The following is a 27,992-nucleotide window of genomic DNA, read 5'->3' as shown; positions in this document are numbered from 1 at the left end:
CAGACCCACTCTTCCACAGTTTGGGGGAAAGTTTTCCCAAAACTGGCTGACCATGACTAATAGGGATTATTTCTGATTTAAGTGTGCTACAGGTCACCCAGTCCGATAGGTCAGAAGAAATTCTTTACTCAGAGGGCAATGAGGTCCTGACACAGGCTGCCCAGAGAAGCTGTGGATGCCCCATCCCTGGAGATATTCAAGGCCAGGTTGTGTGGGGCTTTGACCAACAAAATCCAGTGGAAGGTATCCCTTGCCCACTGCAGAACGGTTGTAATCTCTAGGTCCCAACACAAACCATTCTATGCTTTGGTTTGAGATATCTGTCAGATTCTGGTATATGTCACCTTTAACATTCACAGAATCATAGAATCACTCAGGTTGGAAAAGACCTTAAAGATCATCAAGTCCAACTGCAAGCTAACCATACTACCCTAACTAACAACCCTCCACAAAATCACATCCCTGAGCACCACATCCAAATGGCTTTTAAACACATCCAGGGATGGTGACTCAAACACCTCCCTAGAGAGCCTATTCTAATGCTTAACAACCTTTTCTGTAAAGAATTGTTTCCTACTAACCAACCTAAACTTACCCTGATGCAACTTGAGGCCATTTCCCCTCATCCTGTCACCTGTCACCAGTGAGAAGAGACCAGCCCTGCTCTCACTGCAATCACCTTTCAGGTTACTTCAACAGTCAAGTCTCTTCTTTCTTTATTGTATCTACTGCCTTAAAGCTACACTTTGCACACCTACCTATAAGTAACTCCAGCTCTACAGAAAAGGCCACCAAAGCTTCTCTACAGAGGAAGCAAAGTGAAAGTGAAACAACTCAAAAATAAATAAATAAATAAATAAATAATAATAATAATAAAATTGCAACATTTTATTAGAACAGCACTTCTTATCCTCCTGCCTTCTTTACCACCACACAGAAACCTGCAGCTATGAGATCATTAGGAATGGATTTAATCAATAAAAACAAAAGAGCAGGTGACATGAATTTGTAATTAGATTTGTAATTAGGAGGACAAACAGCTGAAAAGAGGGCAGCCTTTCCTCTTAAGATGGGGAAGATAAAAATCTTTTTGTTTCATGGGAAGCTGATGGTGGAAATTTGTGTTTCCTTGCCTCTGTTAGAAGAAAAAGTACAGAGGTGAAGTGTGCAATGCAGTTGGGTCTGGTGGTGAGGTGAGAATTTTACAGTAGTTGAACGTTGACAGTTTTCCTCAAGGCATCAGTGTTGTGATCTGCTTCTTTGTTACACCCAACTTCCAGTGGTAGTCAAGGAAATCTCATTTTGCGGTATCTAGACTTGTTATTCTGACATGTAGGCTCAAGTTTCTGAGTGCAGAAGCTTGTATATTCTGCTAATCCTTGCTTTTTCATGCAGGTTATTATTAATAGGAATACTCATCTCTGCAACATGGGCCCAAGTGGCATCAGGTAACACTGCTGTGAGCAGAATTTACATTTAAAAATATATATTATTTTTTTGTTTTCCTTTCAGTAGATTGGAGGGAGACTTTCTTGTCTTCCTTGTTTCAATCTATTCCAATTTAAAAGTTCAGTTTAGGGCAGCAAACTTTGATCTCTCTTGACCCTACTGCAGAATCCTGTTTCCATCACTGGCTGCTCAAAGCAGCAGTGCCAGCTGACCAGTTACAATTACTACTGGAATACATACATGTTCATGGGTGTGTTGGAAGTATTGCTTGGTGATTTCTTCATTAATTTTGTTTGTTTGTTTTTGGTTTGCTCATTTTTAAGTCTAATATCCTTTATTAGAAGATACAGAAATATAATTTCTGATACAAAGCTGTATGGGAAGTAGAGGATTTCTATTTCTTATCTTCAATTCTGTATTTCTGTCTTTCAATGCCTTTAATGCAGGACTCATGAGTTCAGAGTGCTTGAAGAACTTTTTGCATTTAACCCTGAGCATGGAGCACTTCAAGGATAAATATTTATCTTTTTCTGCTGTTGGTAAGTTGATACAGAAGAAATTAGAGGGGAGAATTGGTGAAATCTGTAAAAATCATTTGAGTTCCTCCTACACTAGAATTTGCAGGATTTTATTAAGCTAATAGAGTTGTGGAAGTAGATTATTTCTTGTTGTTGTTGTTTTTAAAGCTACCTTTATTTTTGTTTAACTTATAGCCTTGTTATAACTTAGTTCTATCAAGTCTGATCACAACTGCCATTGGACTGAAAGTGAAATGCACTCTGTAGGAGAATATGGTAGCTGTTGGCATGTTGATGCCAATGGATATTGTTTCTGGTACCAATATTTTCTACAGTCACCCCATATCCTATTCTCAAAATGCAGTAGCCTTAGCTGGTACTATATTACTGGTTTTGCACTGACAGCTATCCACTTTCTTGCTTACAGCTAAGGGACCTAGTAGATGGGTGTAAGTTATTAATGAGCAGGAAAATTAGCTGGGCCTTCTCTGACTACAGACTTAGTAATCAACAAGTGGTACATTCAAGTGAGAAATACCACAGTGTGTCCTAGAAGGTCAGAGTGAGATAACTTGAGAACAATAGACATCAAGGCTAAGTTTGTGTAATCTTTCACCTGATGAACTAGCTGTCAGTGCTAGTTAGTTGTCTGACTAGGTGTAGGCAATTACACTGCATTCATTTTTCAAGAACATTACACTTACATCCAATCCTTCTTACTGTATGTTTCTGTGCTTAAGCATCTTCACCCATACATAAACAGACTCTGCATTTGAGGTATGTACAGCTTGAAAATATCATATTTTTAGCCTAAAATAATTACTTAGTTTTGTAGACTGAGAGATTTGATCTAAGCATTAGTGTGTTCATTGTCCTGATTAAGATTCCTGAAGAGTCTCTGTTGGCCAAGCAGGCATTAGAGAGAAACATGGAGCTGTGCCAGCCCTGGAACAGCACCCTGATACTGCAAGCTGCCATCGTCAATCAACCATGACAACTCTGACACTGATCTGTCTGTTCTGTATTTACCCAGTCTTTCTCTCCGTTCAGGATTTCACATCCTGCAATATTGGTCATTTATTATCTTCGGCCCTTCAGCTACTAGTGTTTCCTGTCCCAGTCTGTTTGTAATCCTACCCTACTTCTCTTTCTGTGTACTTCCTTGCAGACTTTCATCTGCAGTTTTCTCTTAAATCTGACCATGTGGTAAGTAGTCGAGCCATAGATGTCCTGAGACAGTGAACCCTAGGGACAAGGGTAGGTTGCTGAGATCCTACAGAGAAGGGGTTATACTAATTAATGCTGATCTCAACTAATTGCTCATAGACCAATCTGGCATAGCCTGGGAGCTGGATGAGGCCCTTGCATCACAGTGTGGCTACACAATAACTTACAGCAGCAGGAACAGCATTGTGTTTCGTGCTTCTGCACTAAGTTGTCATTCTCACTTGGAGGTAAGTCAAATTAAGATGTGTTGCTGTTGTGTATAACCTTTAGGTGGAAGATGAACAAATTATTAGTAGGCATTAATTGACAGGTTGTAATGTCTTGAACAACGACTAGCAGAAAATTATTTAATTCCCCTCAAATGGGTCCAGAGGTCTGAAAATAATCCTTGGTATTGATGTTCAAATGTACTACATAATAGCACAGATGAGCATAGGAAGTAACATATCACATGCTCTTGAAGGACAACTGCCTTTTCCTGAATAAAAACAGGGAATTCCATCTGGCTGTTCTGCTCTTCTCTAGTGTTTTGTGTGTCTGAGATGTAGTAATGCTTAATCTCAAAAGTTTCTCTGCATGTGTTCCATGCTCACTGCTGCTATGCTGTAAACCACAAGATCAGGTACATCTTGAGATGTGTTTTGTTCTGTCAAGCTCTGGAGCTATATGAAAGACTGAAGTTCCTCCCCATAGCATTTGTGTGGCTATTTAGTTATACATCTCCATGTGTGCGGGCTATATAGTTAACCATAGTAAGTAGAAAACAATATTTCAGCAATGGAGTTGCTCTTCTGTGGAAAGTCTGATGGGTGGATTTCCTGAGTTAGGTCACAAGAAGAGCTAATGTCCTGCTTGGAAAAATCAGTCTAATGTGTGCTTACTGTGTCTATGCAGAAAGATGTGTTCACAGTAACTGTAAAAATCAAAGCGTCCCATACTTCTGATATGAAAAATGCTACAACTTATCTGAGAAGTGCAAGTTGCCCTTATCGTCCATGGAGTCCAAGGGAGTTAGTATGTGAAACCAACTACATGGAGGTAAGGACTGGAAGTGTCTTATGGTAAAATAGCTTGAGGTGAAGAAGTGAATATTAGAAGATTCCACATTTGGATGCAGATTACATGATAGGAATGAGTACTAGAAACAGAGTTTGTCTCACTATGAAAGGTTAACTGGTGAAACCATAGCATACACCTTGAGCTTAGTGATGCATTTATATTATGTTTATATAGACTACTGAATGGTGTTAATAGCCAATAAAGTTGTGAAATAGTATTTAAGAGGTTAAGCTAATGGGTTGAACTTGCTGGATATTGTCTCAACACATTTTGAAATAAGTGAATTGGAGATTTCCTTCAGAAAGTATACCTACGAAGCTTGCTGTGGAGAACTTTGGTGAGAAGAACTCTCTTGACTCCTGTTGTCCTCTCCAAAATAATTTCCTGTCTTTAAATGGAAGTGAAAACACTAAAACTAGATAATAGATAAGCTGAAATAAAGAGACAAGGAAAAATGTGCCACCAACACTTAGAGTGCCTTTTTCTACTGAGGTTTCTGCCAGGAGAGATGTTCCCCAAACTGAGAAGGATATCATTTTGAGTGAACCTGAGGATTGGATTCTTTCTTATCCAAAGGTAAAAATCAGTTCTTTTTTCTTGATAGTAAAAGCTAGTGCTACTTCTGACACTATCATCCTTCAATGTCCACACAGTATAAATTGTCCTTTCCAAAAGAACACTTTGGTAGGAAGAACAGAAATCCCTTACCAACTAGTTTTTAGGATAGAGTTATTTCACATTAGAAATATAGAAAGCTGCAGGCCTAATCTCCAGGGAAGAAATGGAGACCAGTTTCTCAGGCTAAAAGTCAAGTTTTCCCTGGCAAGAGGGTGTTCAACAACATCTCTAAGTCTTCATGGCCCAGGAATGAGCTGCAGATAGGCTTTTTTCTTTTTAGACTCTATAATCGCAGCGCAGCAGTGCTGCCAATATCCTGCCCCATCATCTATCTCCAAACCAGAAGGGATGTCTGGTTTTTGTTTTGTTCTTTTTTTTTTTTCCAGTTCTGTATCTGTTTGTTACTCCTGATACAGAAAGCTTTCTTTGTGTAAGAGGCTGAGCAAGGCAAAGCTTGAGGGCTATCACGTGACCAGCATTTAGAATAAGGCAACAGAACTGCTGGGCAGCTGAATACAATAAATCATCTGATGTAGTAAGTAACTCACTTGAAAGAGCTTGTTCAAACTGTTTATGAATTTCTCTGAGTAGGCAAAAGCAGGGGAAGCCTCAGTATGGCAGATACTGTTTCATCAACCAGAAGAAAAAAGAGCTCTGCTTGTAAGTGATGCTTGGAGGGCTGGCTATGGACTCAACAGCACAGAAACCAGAATTCTGCTGCGAGTGCCATACAACACTGCACACATTCAACTGGTCAAGGTTGGTACACTCACTCCAACCCAGGAAGTTGTCAGACTGTACAAGTCTAATGAGATCTCTTTCTGCAGGCTCAGGGTATTACCTTTTCTGCAGTGAGATCAAGTACATTTTACAAACAGCAGTGGATGATCCTGATGGTGGATACTGCTGTGGCATGTCCTGTAGGTGAGAAACATGGTGCCTTACCCCAATGCTTAAATATTAAGTCTGGCTTGCAACTACAGTAATGAGCTGACAGCTTTCTTATCTTGTCCCCAAGATGGTGTGAATTACACTAACAAAACAATCATCTGGACTGTTCCAAAATATTTTCAAGCACTCTGTGCTGGAGCAACTGACTTTAAGGATGTGCTTGTTGAAGCTGGTGTGAATCTACACAAACTCTCTGCTGAAGAAATGGCCTCCAGGAAATATGTGTTATCTAATGATATAAATACAATTACAATGAAGATACCTATAGGTGCAGAAGGTGGCTCTTACAAGGTTGGTCATGTTGGATGGCAGGCAAAGTAGCTTTTCTGTTGAGTGGTTTTTGTGTTTTTTGGGTTTTTCATAGTTTGGTCTTTTTTTTTTAGGGTTTTTATTTTTTGTAGTGATCATAGAATGGTGATATATAGTACTGAATAGTGATAGAATAGTGATTCACCTTGTTTTCCTGGGCAGCAGTAATTCTTCATGCTGTTCCTTCCAAGTGATAGGGGAGGGGGGAGAGGTAAGGGAAGGAGGAAGAAAGGGCAAATCAAAGGTACAAATAGCTCTTGTATGCATTGCATTGTGAAGACTCTTACTAACAAGTAAAGATGGACACAATTCTATAAAGGACTATTGATATGTCTTCTTCCTCATGTTAACATAGAGCTTTGGCTTTGCAGTCCTGATGCCACACTCCAAAGCTAAAAAAAACATGCTGTTCTTGTCATATTTTTCAAAAAAAAAAAAAAATTGAAGAGAATGAGAGCATGTTATTTGTTTACAGGCTCACGTGGTACTGAGATGCCTTGAGATTGTAGCTCTAAAATCTAGTAGTTCCTTGAAGTGAACTGAGTCCTGGGCAAATGCTATAACAACTGAGCTTTAGAGAAGTTGAAGGAGGAGCAATTTCCTTGGTTAAAAAGTCCCCTGCTGCTTTGGAAGTAACAGGTGGGGGATGACTTTGATAGATAGTCTCTTGAATATCCTGAGAATCTATACTTTAGAGAACTAGTGCTCATAATAGTGATAGAGGAAGCACCACATAAGAGTTCAGCTCCTCACATGTGTTGATTGGTTTATTTTCAAACTTCCAAGTGTAAAAGTGGCCTCACAGAGCAGGGGAGGACAATTATTTGGAGCTATGGCTCTAGCAGATTCTGTAATGCTATGGTACAACTTTAACTGTAATGTAAAGTCATATTCTACTGAAGGATGTTGATTATGAAATTGCAGACTTCTGTGAGCAGTGGAAAGCATGGGGCAAAATACTCCATCAACCTGTTCTTGGAACACCAGTGGGAGGATAACAAATGGGGACTAACCAAGTATACCATCATCAAGGAAATAGAAACACCATTTGAACAAGTGGAACTTGCGGTAACTAACAGTAAGTGGCTTAACACTGTTTACTGAAGGTTTTGGTACTGATAAGAGAATAATGTTGGCTTATGCATTTTCAGACCTCAATCTGAGTGCAAGGTTAATGAATGTTACAGTGGGAATGTTTCTCCTGGATGTGGAGCTCGTGAACTTGACCATTGAGGGGACAACTGTAACTGTACCTGAAGCTATTCAGCATGGGTATTTAACATATGAGATTCAATATGCTAATGGAAGCAAAATCTATGTAATACAAGTGTCATTTGATGCACCCGGCATTAAGAAAGAGGTGTGTACAAAGAGTATGCACTACAGTATACCATGGTATAGAAATTGTATCACTCACTTTTTTTTTCTAAATATGATTTTCCTAGTACGTAATCGATGACACAAGAGAATACACACTCAATGTCACACTGAAGTTCATCATCCTTCCAACAAGAGACACATTCTCTGTCCCCATTATAACAGTGTCTGCTGTTAAAGATGCTGGTAAGCTAGTGGAACCTGAGCAAAACTGTCTTTATCTGGCTGCAACTAGCCTGACTGAACTCAGCTGTTAACTGTGCTACATTCAGCCAGTGATGCTGTCAGCGCTAAATAGCACTCTTAAACTCCAATAGTAGCAAGCACACTGGCTGACTCTTCATTGTATTACAGTACTACCCAGTGCAAGGGGATTTTGTGATGAGAATGACTTCCATCTCATTATCACACACGGAAATGTGGACCAAAACTGGCTGCCCTTCATCTCTGAGCAGCACCTGGTACCAGAGGTTGCCCAGGAAGACTACTATAGCCTGAATGACAATGGGACTCACTTGACTGTCTCTGTCCCTTTCCTTTCCTCCCTTGTGGACTATAAGGTAAGGATACTAGTCTGCACCAATTAAAATGCATGCTCTATTATCTATGAGATATTCATATGGTACACTATGTCCTTGTAGGTAAAAATAAAGTGTCCATTTGGGATAGACTTCAAATAATTAATGGAGGGCATTTTCTACTCTGAAAGAATGCTTTATAGTCAAGAAAAGCACTTTACAAGCACTTAAAGGCTGAACAACATTTTAATGGAAATTGTACAGGCAGTGATATTTAAGTTGTATTGTAAAACTACTGAAAAAGCTCTTTGTGTCCGTCTCCGGATTAAAATAAAAATATCTCTTGTGGATGTGGTTTTGGTCAAGGACCATTACCTTTGGCTTGTGGTAATCTGCTGTCTGAGTATTTCTAGAAAAGTAGTGGATCTTCATTCTCTTATTTAATCTGTGAGTATCATTCCTAGGATATTCATATTTCTGGAGTAATGGCTTCTCTCCACTTAACCTTGAAGGATGGCATCACCTTGGCTAATAAGAAGGACTTCTCAATTTCCTGCAGATTTCCACCTTCAGAGCTAATACGTAAGAACATTACCTCTAACACACTGGGTCTTAGCTCCTAAGTGCTATTTGTTGAGTTGCATAAATAATCACAAGTCTACACAGTTTTAAAGGTTTGTAGTATTCATGTCAAATTTTATGCCAAGTAATATGCTACAATGTAAGGGAAATTACAGTTTGGAGAGACTATCCTGTCAGGTCCAGGTTTGGTGAAGGAGACAAAAATCTTGCTCTCACTCTCAAAAGCAAAAATATTTGTCAGAAGCGTTTGGGCTTGTCTGAGGCCTCTTTTGTTGTTTGTTTCTTGTTACGATTATGAAGATGTGCCTTGAGGGAGAGGTCAGCTTATAAACTCCTAGTTGAGAAACATACTCATCTGGATTGACTGTGCTGAAATATATTGTCTGGAAAAATCTTTTGGTGAGAGGAGGCTTTCTAAGAACAAAAGAGTGAAATCATCATTATTCACTGTAGTGCACGCACTAAAGATGCTAGAGTAAAGAAAAATAAAACTTAGTGTGAAAATCTTGCTCAAATGTTTGCTCTCATGAGCTGCCAAAAGCCTTGCTAGCAAATCCGTACAGAACTTCAATGTCATTCTCCAGCCCCTTTATTCTGTAGCCTGATTTGTACTGAAAAATGTATGTTTCTCTTTCAGAGTGCCTTCCCAATGGCACCGTGGTAATTACTGCAATAAAATTAGTAAGACTTGCAGATCTGGACACCAGCCTTCTTGTCTTAAGAGACAAACAGTGCAAACCTAGCCTAGTGACAAAGAAGACTGCAACCTTTAAGTTCAACGTGAATACATGTGGAACAAGTAGAAAGGTAAGGGCTTAGTGATATTAAGTTTACTTATACTCCTATTGGGATAGGCCTGGTGCTGGAAATGGTGGAGGTTCAGAAGCTGCAGGAAGGCTGCAGCTGACAAGTGGTCGCTTCTGAAAGGCAGTATACCTACACTCCTTTTTTGAGAATACAAAAATCAGTTAGGTAGAATTTTTATTTTTTTAGTGAAAACCATTTTTTAGAGCCAGAAATGCTTTCTGAAACCGAACTTAGTTTGATGTTGTTGACTGTAACAGACTTGAATGTGAGCTTATGTTGTTGATATATACTCTGCTTCCTTGTAGAAGCAGATTAGTAGTCACTAATGAATACCTAGACTAAGAATTAGAGTGGGTTTCCTCTTCCTGCAGCCTGTGTCCTACATAAGGAGAAAATAGAGACAAAACAACAAAAGATCTAATAATGTTAAAATTCCAATTGCAACTAATGCAACTTAATTCTGTGAATGCTAGCTACAGATTCTGCTAACAGAATCAACTGAACTCTTATCTCAGGCCCAATGCACTTGTTTCTGGGCTTGTAGGTTATTCAGGGTGTTGGTTGATTAGGTCTTCTTTATCATGACTTTGCTGTTAGCTGTCACTGGGTTTAGTTTAGTGAGTACAAGACTGTTGGCCATTAGTTTCTGGCCGTTTCTAAGCGCACCCTGCTCAGAGCACTCTTCCAGATTGCCAGGCAAGTGAAGGGATGTGGATATTGTTTGGGGAGTCAGTTCTAAAGTAACTGTTCTGTTTGTAACAACATGTATGTTTCAGTTCAACAGCACATCTATAACATATGAAAATGATATACTCTACTTCAGACCTGGAAATGATATACCAGTATACCAGTAAGTAATGTTCCCTAGAAGGAGATTGTCAAGGATGGTTTCAATTTCTAAAAATCTAATCCAAAATGTTTTCCTTCAGATTAAGGTTTGTATGTGTTTACACCATCAAGCACTCAGCTGATGTCCACTATGAAAACAAGAAAAACCTTCCGCCAAGTATTAAGCCAGGTTTTGACTCTCTGGATCTCTCCCTGAAGCTTTTTAAAGGTAACTTTTCTGATCAGGCTTTTCATGAAGGATAGGGTTGGAGGAGCTGCTGATTGTTGTCTTGTCAAACTCTCTGCTCCAATGGAGTGACTCAGAGCCAGTTGCCCAAGACCACCTCCAGGGTGCTTTTGAATAACTCCAAGGGCAAAGTGAAAGACTTCTTGAAGGCTTCATAGGTTTTGCCTCCAGAATGTAACAAATGGCCAGGGATCTACAGTGGATCATATCATGTGCAACCAAGTTGTGGGTTTTTTGCTGGGGTAACCATATTATCTTGTGTAGTGGTTGTGATGTTGGTTTCTCTCCTGTATCAGCCCTTAAAGTATAGCTAAGCAGAGGAATTAGTGTATAGATATTGTGGCCAGTGCTGTGTCAAAGAAGGAAGCTGTATCAATGCAGCTTAGGAAGAAGTTTTTCACAAAGGGTGGTGACACACTGGAACAGGTTGCCCAAGGAGGTTGTGGATGCCCCATTCCTGGAGGCATTCAAGGCCAGGTTGGATATGGCTCTGGGCAGCCTGATCCAATGGTTGGCAACCCTGCACGTGGTAGGGGGGTTGAGACTAGATGATCACTGCCCTTTTCAACACAAGGCATTCTATGACTCTATGATAATGCTGCTGCAAAATGGTAACATCCTGGCAGAGGAGGCAACTGAAGCCTGAACAAAACTATCACCCTGACTGGAATGGCTCTTCTCTTATATTTCAGTGCTTTTCTAGAAGTAGTTTTGAACAAACATCTCATTGCAGTGGGTTTTATGAAAGGAAGTGTCTCCTCCTCCTCCTCTGGATCCTCACATCTTTCTTCACTAGTTCTTATTTCCTCTGCCACCATAGTCCTATTTGCTGACACATATATACTCTCCCAGTTCTGATACTATAGCAGAGTGAATGATGGTGGAAAAACGGAGTGACTCAAAACTGGTGAGTGTTCACCCTGTAAAAAGGAAACTCTAACATCTCTTCTAGAGAAATCCTATTCTGAGCCCTATCAGGAACTGGAATATCCTGTGGTAAAATATCTGAGGGAGGCACTGTACTTTGAAGTTGAACTGCTCCAGCCTGCAGATCCAAGGCTGGAACTAAACTTGGAAGACTGTTGGGCTACCAACTCCCAAAGCCAAGACAGTCTTCCACGATGGCCAATCCTCATAAACGGGTAAGAAGAGCATCCCTCTTGTGCAGTACAAGGCCCCTAACCTTAACTAGAAGAAATGGGGAAGAGGTTAGAAGTTGCCTAAGAGAGTTTGCTCTGTCCTGACTTTGTATCTGTTGAAGTACATGAAGGTGCCTGCACACTAGCTATGGCTTTTGGTGTCAAAAGCACCAAGTGCTTCTAGCTACTGCTAACAAACATCTAAAAAGCAACTATTACCATGGCCAAAGGCTCCTCCTGAATGGGAGGAGCTCTGTCCACACAGCTGTGCTCTGAGGAAAACAAGTTCTTTGGCATCTCACATCCGTAGCTTGTGGAAGGACCTTGCTGAAATGAAGGCTTGGATTATATTTGCTTTCTTTCATTTTTTTTTTTTTCCCAAAAGGTGTGAAAGGAGTGAGGACTCTTACAGAACAGTCTTTCATGAAGTTAATTACAGCCGTAGAGTAAAATTTCCTCAGCACTTGAAAAGATTTGAAGTAACAGTGTTCACCTTTGTACAAGGCACAGCTCTATTACAAATGCAGGTGAGAAATGTCTTGCTTCTCATGCACTGTTGGTAGTCCCAATGTGTAGAGCAGTACATAGAACAAATGCTGTAGAAGAGCTGTTAGCCAGGTACTGATGGAGTCTATTATCTGCCTTCAAGGCATAACACTAGGAGTTGTACAGAAAGACTAGCCTAGCCACACAATAGCATTCACTAATAATCTCATTTGGAGTCTGTCTGAGTATCCAATTTTTACTAGAGTCCCCTGTACATACTGCAATTTCTTTTTTTCTGTAGTTATATTTGCACTGCAGTGTTGTGATCTGCAGCACTACACCACTGCCTTCAGATGTGATTTGTCAGAGGGGATGCAATCCTGGGACGCAGCGCCTTGGTAAGAAAACCTGGTATTTCTCAAGTTGTTCCTGGAGCTTGCTCAGCAGCACATATATGCTGTTGGGAGCTTTGTCAATTGGCAGACTCCTCCTGGTGTGTGCTCTACAGAATATTAAAAGCTGAAATGTCTCACTAGACCGCCATGCAGAACTGCATTCACGGGGCCATGTGTCATCTGGAGCAGTGCTTATTAGAAAGGAAAAACTGGCCAGCAAAGGTTGGTATTGCTCTCAGATCACATTACTGATATACTAAGCGTACAACAGTTGTAACATAAGAGGCATTTCTCTCTTCCCTCTAGGTGAACACGCAGATTTCTGAGGGAATAACCAAGAACTGGTTAGTTCTGTAAAGTTGCAGTCAAATGCCCTAAGCAAGTAGTCTGCCCGGACTTACCAGGAAGGACTCAAAGATATTTCCCAGGAAAATACATTCTCAGTGCGTACTGAGGAAAAGGGTCAGCTAAGCAAACACTAATGTAATCTCTTAGTAACTTCTTGCATCTGACCTAGTCTTACCAGCAAACATTTCTGAAACTCTTCTAATCATACTGCAGTTCTAAACATCTGTTTCAGAGCAGAGGGAAGATGGTAGCAGCAGGCATCAAGTCAGTCATTTGGAGTGAGTGGTGGTTGTTCTTCTTAAAGACTGTAGATGAATAAGGTATTGCAGGGAGCTTAATATCAGTAAGCCTTTCTGAACCAAGGTGGGCATGAACGTATTTGATTCTGTAGAGGCAACTGGGAGAAAATCTGTGAGCTGTGGATCTCTTTGGAGGACTGTGGCTCTGCAATATCAAGTTGTTGCTTTCCTTGGGATGGGGAGGAATCAGTCACAGATTGCACCAGTAACTCTGCTATGCTGAATAAGCAGTCACACTAGATGAAAATAAGCTTTTAGTGGGGACTCAGTGTATTATCATGGCAACTATCACAAAACTACTATTACTAAACTCTGTATCTACAAAGTGTTGAGGATTCATCCTTACTAGGAGTTCCTGTTAGATTACCTTGTCCTCTTTCTTCTTTTTAGTGAAAGGAAAAATGTGTTTTTGTTTTTGTTTTTTGCCTGCATCTAAACAGAGCTATGAAAACAGTTCAGATTCAGTGCTGTATTTTCCTGTTGTAAGGAAAGCTATTGCTTGGCATGAATCATTATTGCTTAGGGCAAAAACTACAACAATGGGTATAAAACGCTGTTTGCTTTTTAACTTTATTAAATAGAATTCTACTATAGGGGATTTCTGTGAAAACCACCTTGAGCAAGAAACTATTTCATGAATCTGTTTGTACCTTGTGAAGAAAAACAATGAATAAATGATTTGTAGCTCTGTTATAATACCTGTACAGTGGCCTCATTAAACCGGTTTGTGCTATAACTTAAAGCTCATATTTGTAAATCTTGTCAACATATAATATTATGTAGTTGATAGATTTTTTGCAAAGAAAGACAATAAAAGATGTGTGGGCTTCCTGATGAACAGTGTGTGAAGTGCCTCAAGACTGTTTTCCAATGGAAACAGCTACAGTGCTGAAAGAGTCTTACTTTACTACTGCTTACTTACAGCTTACTGCTGAGCTGTTGATGCTGAAATGTGCATCTTGTTCTTCAATAAGGGAATAAAAGGAAAGGCAAAACACAAGCTTGACAGGCCATTTACTTTGTGTTTAATGATTATTTCCCCTATGTTAACCCAATGGTTAAGTGTCATCTATTCCTGAGTCTGTGGGTACAATCCATTGTGTTCACAAGCACATCCACGATATGCTTGCTAGGGTTTTGTGTCTAATAGATTCCAGTTTAGTTACTATACAGGTGGTATAGTGACTTCCCTCTACATCTCTGTATCATGGTGAGTTTCTCTCAAGAAATAAGACTGGTATACAGTGTTTTCTCCAGACGGAGCTGCAATTTTCATCTGCTGTGATGATGTTCTAACAGCACACAAAGGCTGCCATGGGCATCCTGAACCACATTCACCTCTGGGAGTGCGGGGGTTAGGTGAGACATGTAAGAACTAGGAAGTGGTGTGAGTATTAAGCATAAGGTAGGGCAGTCTATTTCAACGTTGTTAACTCTGTCTTTGGTGTGGCTTCCTGGGTTTTATTATCTTTTTCTTCAAATCATGACATAAAGAGAAAGTCACTTAATAGAAAGCACAGTATTTACAATCTTTCATCTATGAATTGTTTGTTTCCCAGGGTTAGTCAATATCTCGTTCTGTCCTGTTGCCAGGGATTTAAGAGATGTTGAAAAGCTTGATGATGCCCAGTTTAAACTTTGTTTCTACTCTTTAGTCTTTCTTAAACTCTGTTTAGTGCTGTCTTGTACAATGACAGATGTTAATAGATTAGTGGTCTTCACTGAAAATTCATGAGATTCCTATTTCAACCATGGAAAGGTTTCAAGTGAACTTTGTCAGATTTTTCAACAGTGTATGAGACACAGTCCATTTCAATATCAGCAAAACATTGAATTTGAGAAAGACATGGCAGTACTTTCTCTACCTCAGAGGTGTCTGTTTATACTAAAACTGCGTAATTGCCTTCCTGATTTTATAATCTAAAAAATATATATGTCCTCTTCAAGTGTTGAATCAACACCTCTTTGCCTTTTAAGTGGATTTTTTATGACCACATGCTTTTCCCCTGGTATTTGGGATGTTATTTTTATATCCTTGTTAACACAAGTTGAAAGGAGATCAATCTTCTTTGTTTATGCTTTATGTCTCCTGCAATTTCAACAGGTGAATGATAAAAGTCTAGGGGAAAAGAGAAGTCTTGTGTGATTTGTTTTTATAAGAAAATAAAACAATACTGGAAGCCTATTGCAGGCAGATATTTCCACTTGAAATAAATGGCAGTAAGTCAGTGCTACAGCTGGCCCTATCTGCCTGCTCATAGAAACAGTTTTTTCATTTTTACTGTACTTTATTATCAATTGCATGACTACTGTTCTTGAAACTGCTGCTTCTGTTTCTTAAAGCAACAACACCTTACTCTTAACCGAATTTTGGAAGGTAAGAAAGCTGATGTTTGTTTACAGCTCAATTAATTTTGGTACACTCGTTTTGTTCTTTGTTATAATCCTTAATGTCTTCAGTGGAAGTGTCTGCAGGAAAGTGCTCTGACAATGAGTTAATGTTTTGGAAAGCTTTAGTTTCTACCACAAACCTATCAGTAGTCTGCAGCTAGTAATTTCCATAGAAACTCTCCTTCTATTTGAGCATACCAGTTCAGAAACATCTGAGTGCCACACTTATGATGCAGGTACCTACTTCAAATTAAATGCTTTAAAGCATGAGTAGATTGAGTTAGTTTCCTTACAGTACTTGGTATAGTGATAAGAGCAAGTCTAGGTTCATGCTGTGTAAAGACCAAGGGGATCTTCCAGGTAGGAGAAGGAAAATAAAATGGGTCTCACTCACGGCCGAGCTTTCTCCATGACTGTTTTCTATCTGTTAAATGAGGGGAAAACAAATAACATTTGTGGCTGTATAACCATTAATTTAGGGGCAAAAGGAAGTCAGATACCTGATCCTCGGAAATTGAGGTGCATTGATGTATAAATATGTATAGATGTATATGAATTAATATTTTGTATAAAAATTTCTGCCATGCTGGCAGTTCCTCTCAGGAACAGACTGAAGTCCCTTAACGAGAGGCTTTCTTCCCATCAAACACACCTATGTGCAGCCCAAATGTGTAACTATAAAAGTTCTTGGCACCTATGTGGTGCTCCTCAGTTTAGAATTTCAAAGTGCTGTGTGGGGGTAGGCAGCCACAGGCTCCCCTGTGTTCTGCTGCTCACAGAGCCAGAGCTTTCCTGGAGACCTTCTTCCAACTACAGTTTCAGTCACTGAGGAATGCTCTCTCTAAGGTAACCTGGTCTTCCTACCAAGAGGAAACTTGTCTTCCCTACCATCTGCAGCATGTACCTGTAGCTCTGAGCACAAATTGCAGCTCAGGAAAGCAGAGGGTCCGGCCTTCTGCATGTCTCTTGCCTTTCTCTAAAGGTCTGAGAGCACTTATTTAAAAGACAAAATAACTACTTGTGGTGTGCAGGATCTGACAGCAGGATGGTATAGTGGTTTCATCAGTAAACTAACACTTCAGGAACAAGTATTCCAAACAAACTGTCAGGTTTCTTTATCCCAAGGCTTCTTCTAAAATTGTAGCGTCTTCTACAGAAATGAGTTAAACATAAACTAACATTTTAGAATATTCTTCATTTGTCATCCTTGGTATTTAAGCCCTTGTCCTGATGGTGAATGAATCAAGTCTATTCAGTCTACTAACTTCTTGCATAAGAAAATTGTTAATGCAGTAGAAAGCTGTCTTTGTGGTGGAGGCTTCTGGTGTTGTTTTTTGTCTTTTTAACTCTTCTCTCTGGCCTTCCTTAGTAGCTGTGTTAATGAAGGAATTTCAGTGATGCTATCCTGGAAAAGGCAAAAACATGACTTGTGAGGGATCTTAGGACTGGAAGAGTTCAGTTCACTGACTGATCCTCTTTTACTCTCCTGTATCTCTTTTTCTTTAGCATGGTAAATGACTCTGTCCCTTAGGCAAAATGTAATATAATTCCTCAGCCACAGACTTCCCGTGATTGCTGGGCTACTACTACTGTAGCTTTTTTTTTATTTTTATTTTTTTGCCTCTCTGCTATAGGCTATCAGTTTTGCTAATGGACTTCAATACTGCCTCATGAATTTTACATGCAGTCCTGGTGGTTGTTAGATCTTACATTCTCTTATATCGGGGAGACACAATTCTAGGTCTCTTTCACACCAAATAAATATCCTATATCCTTGAGGGTAAAGAAATGGAAAACAAATAACCTTGACTATGTTTCACTTTACTTAAAAATTAATAGGAATAAGGATTTATTAACAGCGGGACTTGTATCATCATGAATACAACAATCTCTTCTCTTCCAGTGAAATTTGTACACCAAGAGGAAGAACTACAAAAGTAGAGAGAGAAATGCTCAATGTCCTTGAGAGCAAACTTGGCAGATCCTAGGAAGTCCAGGCCACAGAATCAGTGTTACTTAGCTTTATTAGCAGCAGTCTTCTGAAACTAGCTATCAATGTCTTCATTTACAGTTGAGTAAACTGAATCAGTGATGTGGGATGTCCAGTCAAGGTCATAGATAAACTAGCAATAAAAGTGGATGCTCTCACATCCCTGATCCCTTTGCTTTAAGCACAACCCTATAGGCTTCCTTAGCTGAAAAGCATGGTAATTACTTGCAGTTCCAGATGTGGAAGATTTAAGGAGCAGGGTTAGAAGACTTACCAAGCATAGATAATCTATCATAACAGCATAGTAGCACAGGATGACAGTCTACAACCAAAATTACAGTGATGGAACTACCTTCTATCTGCTGGTGCTTTGCCATCACTAGTGAGCATGTACTCCTTTACAGATGTTGACTACAGTGAGAGTCTTTGTTAAAAGACTCAGGATCAAATTCTCAGTTCTGGTTCTGTGTGAGGTCCTGTGGCCAATGCACAATTTCATCTTCTTAATCATTAGGAGATCATAGAATCATAGAATGGTTTGGGTTGGAAGGGACCTTTAAGATCATCCATTTCCAACCCCCTGCTATAGTCAGGGACACCTCCCTCTAGATGGGGTTGCTCAAAGCCCCATCCAGCCTGGCCCTAAATGCTTCTAGGGCAGGGGCATCCATAACCTCACCGGGCAACCTGTTCCAGATCTGATCTGACTGATCTTGCCTGTGAGGCTCTTCATGTGCTCAAATCTGGATCCAGTACACGGGCTCATAGTGAGGAACACTATGGTGATATTAGTGCTGCCATTTCATATGCACAGGCAATTATCTCTATCTGAACAATTTTATAGGGCTTTAAAAAATGATGCTACTTACACTCTTACTAATGCCCAAAAGTTTGTGAGAAAGGTAATGTGGGTTAAAACAGAACAGGAGCATAAAGAATATGCTTAATTGTGCATACATTTGAGTGACTCTTCTACCTGCATAAATTTGAACTTAGCTGCTTTTGAAGACAGTGATGGATTTCACACTGACTGCTCCAGTATGTATATACCATCTGAGAAGAGTATTGAGTGAGCTTAGGCTGAAGCAGGGAGAAAAAAAAGTACAAAGCCTATTTTACTAATATATATTACATATACCTATTTTACCTATTTCATTACAAACAACCAGAAAGAGGAAAAAAAGAAGAGAGAGATGCAAAAAGTTTTAGCTTTGCAGAGCTCTGCTGCAGAATGCATTCACAAACCAAAACCATCTGCCCCACACAGACATGTTGATCTATTCAGCCCGGTGAGACAAGCCTGTTTTCTCTGCGTGCTGCTCTCCTGGTGCTTTACATCTCCCCACAGAGAAAAGGTTAATCTGCCTTAATGAACTCCGTGCTGCTCAGCCTTGCAATACAGCAACTCTGTGCCAGATTTTGCTCCTCTCTCTGCATGACTGGCCTCGGTGTAGCCAAGTATTTGAAATCAATCTGCAATGAGATTTATGGAGCTTTCGCTTTCTTTTTTTTTTCCTCCAGTTTGGTGAGACATATGTGATCTTGGTCACATAAAAGCTAAAAGAAATTAAAGGTTTGGACTATGTCCTCATTTCTTTGGCTTTTGGAAGGTTTCATGTGTGTTCTTTACAGGACTGTTACTGGTTGTAAGAAACAGCTGATGTGACAGCCTTTAATAAGGAGATGTTACAGTTACTAGCATCCTCTTAGATTTCAGTACATCTTGAGGATAAAATTTTGCATCTTTCTGATATTCAAATCAATTTATTTTACCCCAGAGAGAAGGAAGAGGGGGGACAGAGCTCAGCCCAACCTTCATCTAGTAGTTTGATGTAAAAATGTATTCCACATTTTATCAGACTCTGAAGCAAAGATTTTTTAGATTAAAAACAAAAATAAGATTTGTTTCTGTATATGTTAAAACAGAAGAAAGACTTTAGCAGCAATTTATCTATATAAGATCAGTTGGTTTATATTTCATTTCCAGAATTTAATGGTCAGTTTTAGACTTTACTTATCTACCAGATATGTAATACAAAGCACAGACTATGGCATTGTTACAGAATATGGCATTTGTTATGAGCAAAGAAGTTCTTGCTATTACTTCTTTTCTTGATTTTCAAGTACAGAGGAAATGTAGACAAATAAGTAATACTTGAACTAGCTAAACATGTTCCTCCTCATCCTAATATTAAAGTGCCTACAAATCAATATACTTATAAATCATATGCGATTGTTGTTACTTCTTACAAATTCACTTTAAAAGCTATGGATTTACTGTGGTCTGCAGTAAACAGAAGATCAGTCAGAACACAGATATGTAAATCCTAGGACATTCAGATGGCTTTCTGGTTTGTATCAGATCAGCTTTAAAATTTGTCAGAAGCTTATCATTAAAATAAACAAAAAAAGACAAACAAAACAGGAGCATAAGAAAAACAAAAAGCAAGACTTCCATCTCAGCAACTTGCAGCTCAGGCTTTAGGCAGCCCTACATCACCTTCCAGCATCACGTCCTACGTACGCAGCAACCCTCGCTCTCCCTCCCTCATGTTCCTCTGTCACCCCATGAAACCACGCTCCAACAAAGAAGAAATTGGACTGGTTTTGTTGTCTTTTTTTAAGAGGCTCTTCCACAGCAGAGCCTCGGGGTGCCAGGGTAGGTGCTCCAGCTGGGCCCTACGCCCTCTTGACACTGTTGAGGAGCTCCGTCAGTTCGCTGATGTACTTGATGGTGCACTTGAGGGTCTGTATTTTGGTGAGGGGCTGTCCCCGCTGGCTGTAGGCAGGCGGCAGGTAGTTGCGCAGTGTGTGCAGCGCGTCGGCCAGGGTCCTCATCCGCAGCTTCTCCCTCTCACTGGCTTTCCTCCGGCGCTGGGCTGACATCCGCACCTTGGTGCCCTTGGGCAGCCGGGCCTGTCCAGGGCTGGGCAGGTAGGCTGGGGGGAAGTCCACCAGGCCGTAGCCCACCAGGCCGCCACCGCTATATGGGGTCTCGGCCGCCGCCGGGCATGGGGACGAGGAGTAAGACTCGAAGGACGGCGTTGGGGATAAGCTGTGTGGAGAGGAGACGGAGTGCAGCTCGAAAGCCCCAGCTGTGTTCTTCCAGTCCCAGGAGGATAAGCAGACAGAGTGCTCCGAACCCAAAGTGTCTTCCATATTTATCAACGTCTCATGCAATTTGTCCATTCTGGAGGAGCGCGCGGGACAAGCAATTCCCGCTGCCCGCCAGCAAAAGCTGGAGCTGCCGGCTGCCGAGACCTTTTTATGATGGAGGGAGGAAAGTGACAAAGTGGGAATGCGGGTTTGGCCAGGGGAGTTCAAAGGAGCACCACAAGTGCTAAGATGGAAAATGAACTCCTGATGTGCTAGTTTCTTCTCAGTGATAATTATCAACCTTCAGCTAAAAAGCCTTTAAGCTAACAGGCAACAGCGAGGAAGGAGGAAAAAAAGATTATCTTCTCGTGACTAAACCAATTAAGGCTGCGCATCAACATTTAACGTTGCACTGGGGGGATAAGTGATGAGAGAGGAAAAAGAAAATTAACCATTTTACAAAACAGTTAACAGAGAGTTTAAGGATAGTGAGCACTAACACGGGCCCAGAATTTAAACTATTGAGCCCTGTTTTCTGTGTAACTGTTGGGAAGGAACTGCACCACAGCAGTGATTAGTTGATCCACGCCGACTGTGGCTGAGATTCTCTCACAGAATATCTCTTTCACAATTAAGATACTAATTGTGAAACTCAAAAGTGGTTGGCTTGGACTTTGATGTGTGTGACTCTGTGGATTTCTCGTCTTGTTAGGTTGTAATTTCTCTGTGAATAATTTGCTTTTCAACAAGAGAAAGGGGAAAAGCAAAATATTCCCTGTAGTCTGCAATTTAGTTTACCATTCCAAATCATGAGTTGAAAGGCTGAAAGGAAATTTGTAGTTGTAAAGAAAGTCAAAGTCCTATTTAATAAAAGATTTGGGAAGATGTAAGTAAAAAAAATAAATGTATAGGAAATTAAATCAATGCAAATTTTGGGCCTAAACAATTGTCTTAGAAATTTAATTCAAAGATGTTTGTGGGTTAGAAATGTGTAAGAGAAGACTAGAAGATATTTATATAAAAATTTCTACCTCTATGAATCTGTTTTTCTGCTAAAAAAACACCTTTTCCAGCCCTTACTGAATACAACAGCGAAGTTAGATGTCAGGCATTTCAAATGAAATATATATCCTAAAAATGAATAGCATTAATAATGAGCACTTTTCATTTGTAGGCCTGGGAAGAGTTTACAGTGATGATTAATGATTTTTATTTCCCAAGGAGATGGATAAGCAGAGTCAAGGAAGAACTTGCCCAAGATCACACAGCAAATCATTAGGAGAGCTGGGAAAACTACTGAGCTCTGTAGCCACTGAGCAGCTCAGCTGCCAGCCATGACTTCATATTGATCCATAATAGAAACAAAATATAATATATAATGAAAAGAAAGACAGAGCAAGTGCTAATCTGAAGGACCCAGAAAAGTAGGGTAGGATTTAGTTTAGAGCTTCTGTGTAATGATCTCTGTGTGCTCAGTCATCCACTCTGAAAAAAAGGGGAGAAATGCTTTTAAATGGCACATAGTCAAAGCAAGCTGGAAGATACCATTCTTTGTGACTGTGAAATTGTCACTACAACCACTAAGAGGAAAAACCTATATGCATTGAAAATAGGGGCTGATCCAATATTCAATGAAGTCTCTTATGGATTTTTGTTGAGTTTGGGATCAAAACATTTAGAAGCAGCTTGCAGGAGAATTACTGATTTTATCATGAAGAAAGAAGGAACCACAGAGTGAAAGTGAAGGGTTTTAGCATCTCAACCCAGTCTGAGATGATTTGGCAGTGGTGAAATATATGCCATGCAGAAACTTAGGTCACATCTTACTTCAGTCAGGATTGCTTTGAGCTTTATGGTTATCCTGTGTTGTTCTGATCTTTTCTTTTTTCTTTCTTTAAGGAGAATGAATTGCAATATTTGAAAGAATCACAAATTCCTGCTATAAATTAAAATTAAGAGAAGATTTGCAGTGGGTATTTTTTGTGACTTTAGTGAGCTGAGTGATTTTCATTGAGCACTATTTCAGAGGTCACCATTTCACAAGTCAGACTCAATAACTGATTTAGCATAAAAATGGGAGTCACTTTTGTCCCAGTTAAAATCTCTCTCCCATTCTTTCTGTGCTTGCTATCTCTAACCAATGCATGATAATAGTAAATGTCATCAATTATGGGTAAATTACTGAAAATACCATTCAGACACCAAAAAATGAAAAGTTTTAGCCAAATCAAGAAGCAACATAAGGTCCATGATCCCTGTATGTTCTACTGCCTATTTAATTCAACAGAGTATGATGGTTTTTAGCTGTTCTTGGATTAATTAATTTTTGTCTGCAACTACACCTCTATCTGCAACATGAGAATCATCGGCTGGGAAATAATCTCACAAAGTAGGGACAGTTACAATAGGAATAAATAATAGTGGAAATGGTAGAAGTGTTCATGGTGTTCCCTTGTAACAGGGCTTATGAAAATGTGATAGAGAGGAGAGCATGGCTATGTGCTGGATACCAAGTGTATTCTTCTATACCCTAGGACTGTTTGATACTTATCCACTAAGAGCTAAGAAAGTCTGGTATTTCAAATGTCACCTTCCTAATGTGTAAATACCTGGGGGAAAAGAAAAAAAAAAGAAAAAAAGAAAAAAAAAGGCATTGCAATCTTTATTTTATTCAACCTTGTGCAGATTTGTGGAAGTCCCTTTTGTTCTCCTAGTAATGCCAAAAGATTGCAAGGCACTGAGATATGAGGCTAACACCAATGCCATACGCACTGACACTTACAAAATGATGAGGGATTTTCTGCTTAACTGACAGTTTTGATTTCCATTCCAGTAATTTATTCAGCAATATAAAGGCTAACATCTCCACCTTCATCTCCTTTAAAATGAAAGGTTCCCTACTTAGATTTCTGCATTTATAACAGAAGGAAGGAGAAGAATGGATGGAGCAAAACTTTTTCTATCTAAAAGAAAAGCATAAAATAGAATTTTTTGGGGCTTCTGTGTGTGTCTGATTCAGGGTTTAAATTTAAAATAAGATGTCCAGGTAATCTGTCACCCACAGACATGGTAGGTAATTATAGATTGAATTACATTTTTAGTCTGTAAAAATTTCAGAGCATATTTCCACCAAGCTGTGAGGTTTGGAAGGGAAACAGACTTGACACAGCAAGGAAAAAGTCATATCAAATGGGAAGAATGCAACACAAAGCGGAGTAAGCGTGGCTGAATATATTTGAGTAACACTTAGCAGTCCACTTTTTCTTGAGAGTTAGGACAGAAGACCAGTCTTACTGCACTGACAAGCAGCACATTATACAAACAGAGCTCTAAGATTATATGTTTTCAACTTTATTCTACATCTGCAAAGCTCTTAGTCACTTTGTCTCTCATTTAACATGGTTTCCCAAGCACTCTGTGCTTTGCCTCCCACTCGCCGTGCAGCTGGCTGTTGATGGTCCTGCTTTGCACAGACCCAGCTGCCCAGATGTAAAATGTAGTGCTGGCAGCTGCAGGTCTCCCTGGCTTCAGCAGACGCAGCAGGTGTTCAACACTTCCGAAAAGTAACACTGGACACCTCTGTTTACGCCTAAGCAGGCAATAAAGGAGGAAAAGGATCCAGCACATTTGTTATCCATAGTCCCATTAGCTACTGGGAGATGCTTCTCTCTTTTTTAATGCTTTCCCTTAATTTGGAGTTAAAGTGTTTTGGTTTTTTTTTTAATGAATTTATTTGAGGATTTTTTAATACTCGTGGAAGAGGTTCTAACTTGAGTTCAATCTCAACTGAAATCAGTAGGATTTGTAGATAAGTAAGCTGCACTGTGGCAGCAAATATCCACATCTTTTTCTGAGGTCAATATTCCAAAGAATATGGATGAACAACTACCTACAAGAGGGAAGCAAAGCAGTAAGAACTGGGACTGATCCTGAGTCCAGACCCATAAAAGGGAGACCTCAGCTCCTTACTACAATCAGTGAAAACCATGTGCAAATTGGATCCCTAATTGTTATCACCACCTTCGGTAGCTAGAATGAGAGAAAAAACTGCTACTCATCTGTAGTAAGACCAGAAACTGGTGAGTTGTAAAGCTGTTAAAAATCCTGCCTCAGACATTTAAACTCTTTAGTGCTCTCAACTCCAAAATACCATACCAAGAGCCTGCTGCTGAAGGACAAGTATTGTGGATGTCATGCTAAGTATCATAGATTTCACCAGGGCTTTGGATGGTGGCAGGCACCTCTCTGCAGTTGCCCTGGCAGGAGCAGAACCTATCTACTTGCTTTACATTCTCACATCTATTTGATCCTCCAAATAGTGGCAGTCTCTGTTGACCGAAAAGTGACATCAGCTCCGCAATTCATTTAAAACATCTGATCTCCAAGCAACTGGTTTCCTAGATGAAAAGGCCTACGTGTGGAATTTACACCTATCCACCTTTTAAGTAGGGAGTTTATTACCTAGTGGCTTTCAGCTGATTTTTCAGGAATGTCTTTTTAATACCCCTGTTAACAGAAGTTGAAAGGAGATTAGGCTATGTGGTTGGTCTTTAATGTCTACTGGCTACTTCAGCCAGAAGGAAAGGGCAAAGCTGAGGGGGGAGGGGGCCATAACGAGGCTCATTTTGCTCAGAAAATAAAAAGTTTCTGATATTATCAGAATAATAAAAGTCATTTAGGTGGGAGAACTCCATTATCTCTTAGTATAGATTCACTGTATCAGCTTTCACATGTTTTTAGAACAAAACGACTACTGAAATTGAGTTGATATATTTCAAAGCTTTTCATGGGTGGAGGAATACCTGCTGTAAACATTTTAAGATCCTAAGCAATGCCTCATTTTCTACCCAAAAGCATAGGATCAAGTTTATTCATAAAGTGCAGTATAGTTTATTTCCAAGTTTTTCTTGTAATCTCTTTGTGAGCACCCTGATGGTTCATTTTGTCATGTCTGACAGTGGTTTCAATGGGACAGCACAGAAGGGTCCCAGACAAAGTTCAAGGTTGGTACTCTCGACTTCCTGCCATTGCACTGATACTTTGTGCCCTGTGCTCCAAATGGTACATTTTGCAGCATGGCAGATTTTCTAAACCTCACTAATTCTTATGAGAAATTCCTATGGCCAGGAAATTTTCCCTGGATGTGTTTAAAAACTGTTTGGATGTGGTATTCAGGGTCATGATTTAGCAGAGGGTTGTTAGAGTTAGGGTAGTATGGTTAGGTTGTGGTTGGACTTGATGATCTTTAAGGTCTTTTCCAACCTGAGCAATTCTATGATTTTATGAATCTAAATTTGAATTAAAATCTCAGTTGTGCTTATTTTAAGTTGAGTTGCAGAGCTGAAGCTGAGTGTTTGTAAAGGCTATTTTTCAATTGCTCTATGTTTCATCTCAGGCTGTTCCTTTCCATCCAGTGAACCTCATCAGGGTCTGCTCATTTCTCCCTCCCTCGTGTCTGAGCACTGATGTGCAGAATTGCTGCTCGCTGCTAATAGAAACCATATTTCATCTTGGTGCTAAATGAAGTTATGTTCTGAGCAGAGCCTGCAGCTCAGTTTAATAATCAGAAAATGGATCAATAGTCCAGGGTAAGAGACAACCAACAAGTGTTAGATTATAAATATTATTTAGCGCTTACATATTTCCCCTGTTCTGAAATGGAGTGCTGTGTGCATGTTGCAGGCTTCCTTCCCCAAGCACTTGGTTAACCCGTGGGTGGGGACTATTGATTTTAAATTGCGAGTTGCCACATCTCAATTTTGATCACATTCAGTTCCACAAGAGGCAAGCCGGTCTTTCAGTACATCGGTGAATGTAAATTGTAGTAAGTACTTCATTCTCTTTTTTCTTTTTTCTTCCAAATGCTTTGGTGAATTTTTCCTCACAAATTAAACTCAGTGCTATAATGGTTCCACAAAAATATTTGAGTAAAATTGCCCCTGTTTTTAACAGCTAAACTTTGCACACCTGGCAGGTTTTTACATGATATCAAACTGGGAAAGAGTGATTAATATGTCGGAGGGCAGAGGTGCTATTCAGGGATCTGGGCAGAGAAAACTGTCTGAGAAGATCCTCAGGAGGTACAGGCACAGCAAAAGCAAAGAGTTATGGAATCATTATGGTTGGAAAAGAGCTCTAAGATTATCTAGTCCAATCGGCAACCCATCCTTACCATGCCCACTAACCATGGCCCTCGCTGCCACATCTCCATGGTTCTTGAACACCTCCAGGGATAGTGACCACACCACCTCCATGGGCAGCCTATGCAAATGCATCACCACTCTTACAGAGTCTTGTAGGGGCTGGGAGAGCTCCATGCAGCACAGGAGCAGGATGACAAGCCAGGAAGTAGCTTCACTGCTTCCCCTGCACAGAAGACCAGGAGAAGCAGATGAACTGACAGGCTGGAGCAGGTCCAACAAAGGGACCCTGAGTTGGACCATGTGGTGTGTGGTGAGAGGCCTGGAGAGGTGGGTCTGTCCACCCTGGGATTGAGAAGGCTCCAGGTAAACCTGGTGGCTGCAGCCACCTGTGGGGAGAGGGAAGAGAAGAACATCCAGGCTCTCTGCAAAGGCTCCCAGTGGAAAAAAAGACAATGAGCTTGTCAAGTGCCGAGTTTTATGGACTTTCAGTCCCTCAGCAATTTGCATCTCCTTTTCTCCCTTCTTATATTCCTTCTTCCTCCCTTCCTCTTTTCTCCCTCCCTTCCTCCTTTCCTTTTTTCCTTCCTTATTTCTTAAGATTTGATCTAGTTGTATGTTTAATTTTCATGCTCTTTCTCATTCTCCTGTTTTTCTTGGTAGAACACAATGCCTGTTTAAAATTCCCTGGCCGTACAAATCATACATCTTTGTTTACCTGCTCAGCCATGTGGATAAATGTAACGTTAGAAGCAGAAAACACTTCATTATCCATTTGGAACTATCCAAAGCATAGGTTATAGAATAAATAAAATAAATATCTGTAGTACTTATTCAGGTTGCAAAGATGCAGGAAGCCATTACTTGGGCCAACTTTTACTTTAGCAAACTCTTATTATTTTATTTTCTATTTTTTAAAACACAAGAGAGAGCAAAAACCCCTAAACTCTGAGGAGGAAAACTAATCTATGGCCCAGTCAGTTAAGCTTATGCTTATCTATTAGGTCAAAAAGCAAGGAGATAACTGATCACACACAGCTTCCTTCACTCTGACACCCCATTTCACTGCACGTTGCTGGCTGCCCCATCACTCTGATGAGACATAGATTTCTGGTGTGTGCCCTAAGCTCCTCCATAGTTAATGGTAATCGATGTGTGCATGCATGGATGAGCAGGCAGCTCTTACACCAGCAGATCCACACATCTTGAGGGCAGGTT

General features: G+C 40.1%; 2 protein-coding genes across 2 annotated transcripts; one reads left to right on the top strand and one right to left on the bottom strand.

Annotated features, from left to right (window-relative positions):
• Positions 1-1,121: 1,121 nt before the first annotated feature.
• ZPAX (zona pellucida protein) lies at positions 1,122-13,995 on the top strand. The gene is made up of 22 exons (NM_001398100.1): positions 1,122-1,193; positions 1,396-1,448; positions 1,896-1,988; positions 3,294-3,421; positions 4,089-4,232; positions 4,746-4,829; positions 5,463-5,630; positions 5,699-5,795; positions 5,890-6,113; positions 7,056-7,209; positions 7,283-7,491; positions 7,577-7,694; positions 7,863-8,068; positions 8,491-8,608; positions 9,246-9,415; positions 10,192-10,265; positions 10,345-10,472; positions 11,443-11,632; positions 12,015-12,156; positions 12,417-12,513; positions 12,652-12,732; positions 12,817-13,995. Exons 1-22 carry the CDS (start codon positions 1,171-1,173, stop codon positions 12,834-12,836), a joined length of 2,721 nt encoding a protein of 906 aa, NP_001385029.1. The 5' UTR covers positions 1,122-1,170; the 3' UTR covers positions 12,837-13,995.
• Positions 13,996-19,487: 5,492 nt separating this feature from the next.
• On the bottom strand, positions 19,488-20,789 carry MSGN1 (mesogenin 1). Its single transcript, NM_204684.2, has one exon. The coding sequence runs from the start codon at positions 20,725-20,727 to the stop codon at positions 20,218-20,220; it is 510 nt and encodes a 169-aa protein (NP_990015.2). The 5' UTR covers positions 20,728-20,789; the 3' UTR covers positions 19,488-20,217.
• Between the last annotated feature and the right edge of the window lie 7,203 nt (positions 20,790-27,992).

This window comes from Gallus gallus, chromosome 3, assembly GCF_016699485.2.
Source record: "Gallus gallus isolate bGalGal1 chromosome 3, bGalGal1.mat.broiler.GRCg7b, whole genome shotgun sequence".
Classification (NCBI taxonomy): Eukaryota; Metazoa; Chordata; class Aves; order Galliformes; family Phasianidae; genus Gallus; species Gallus gallus.
This window is presented reverse-complemented; position numbering and strand designations above follow the sequence as displayed.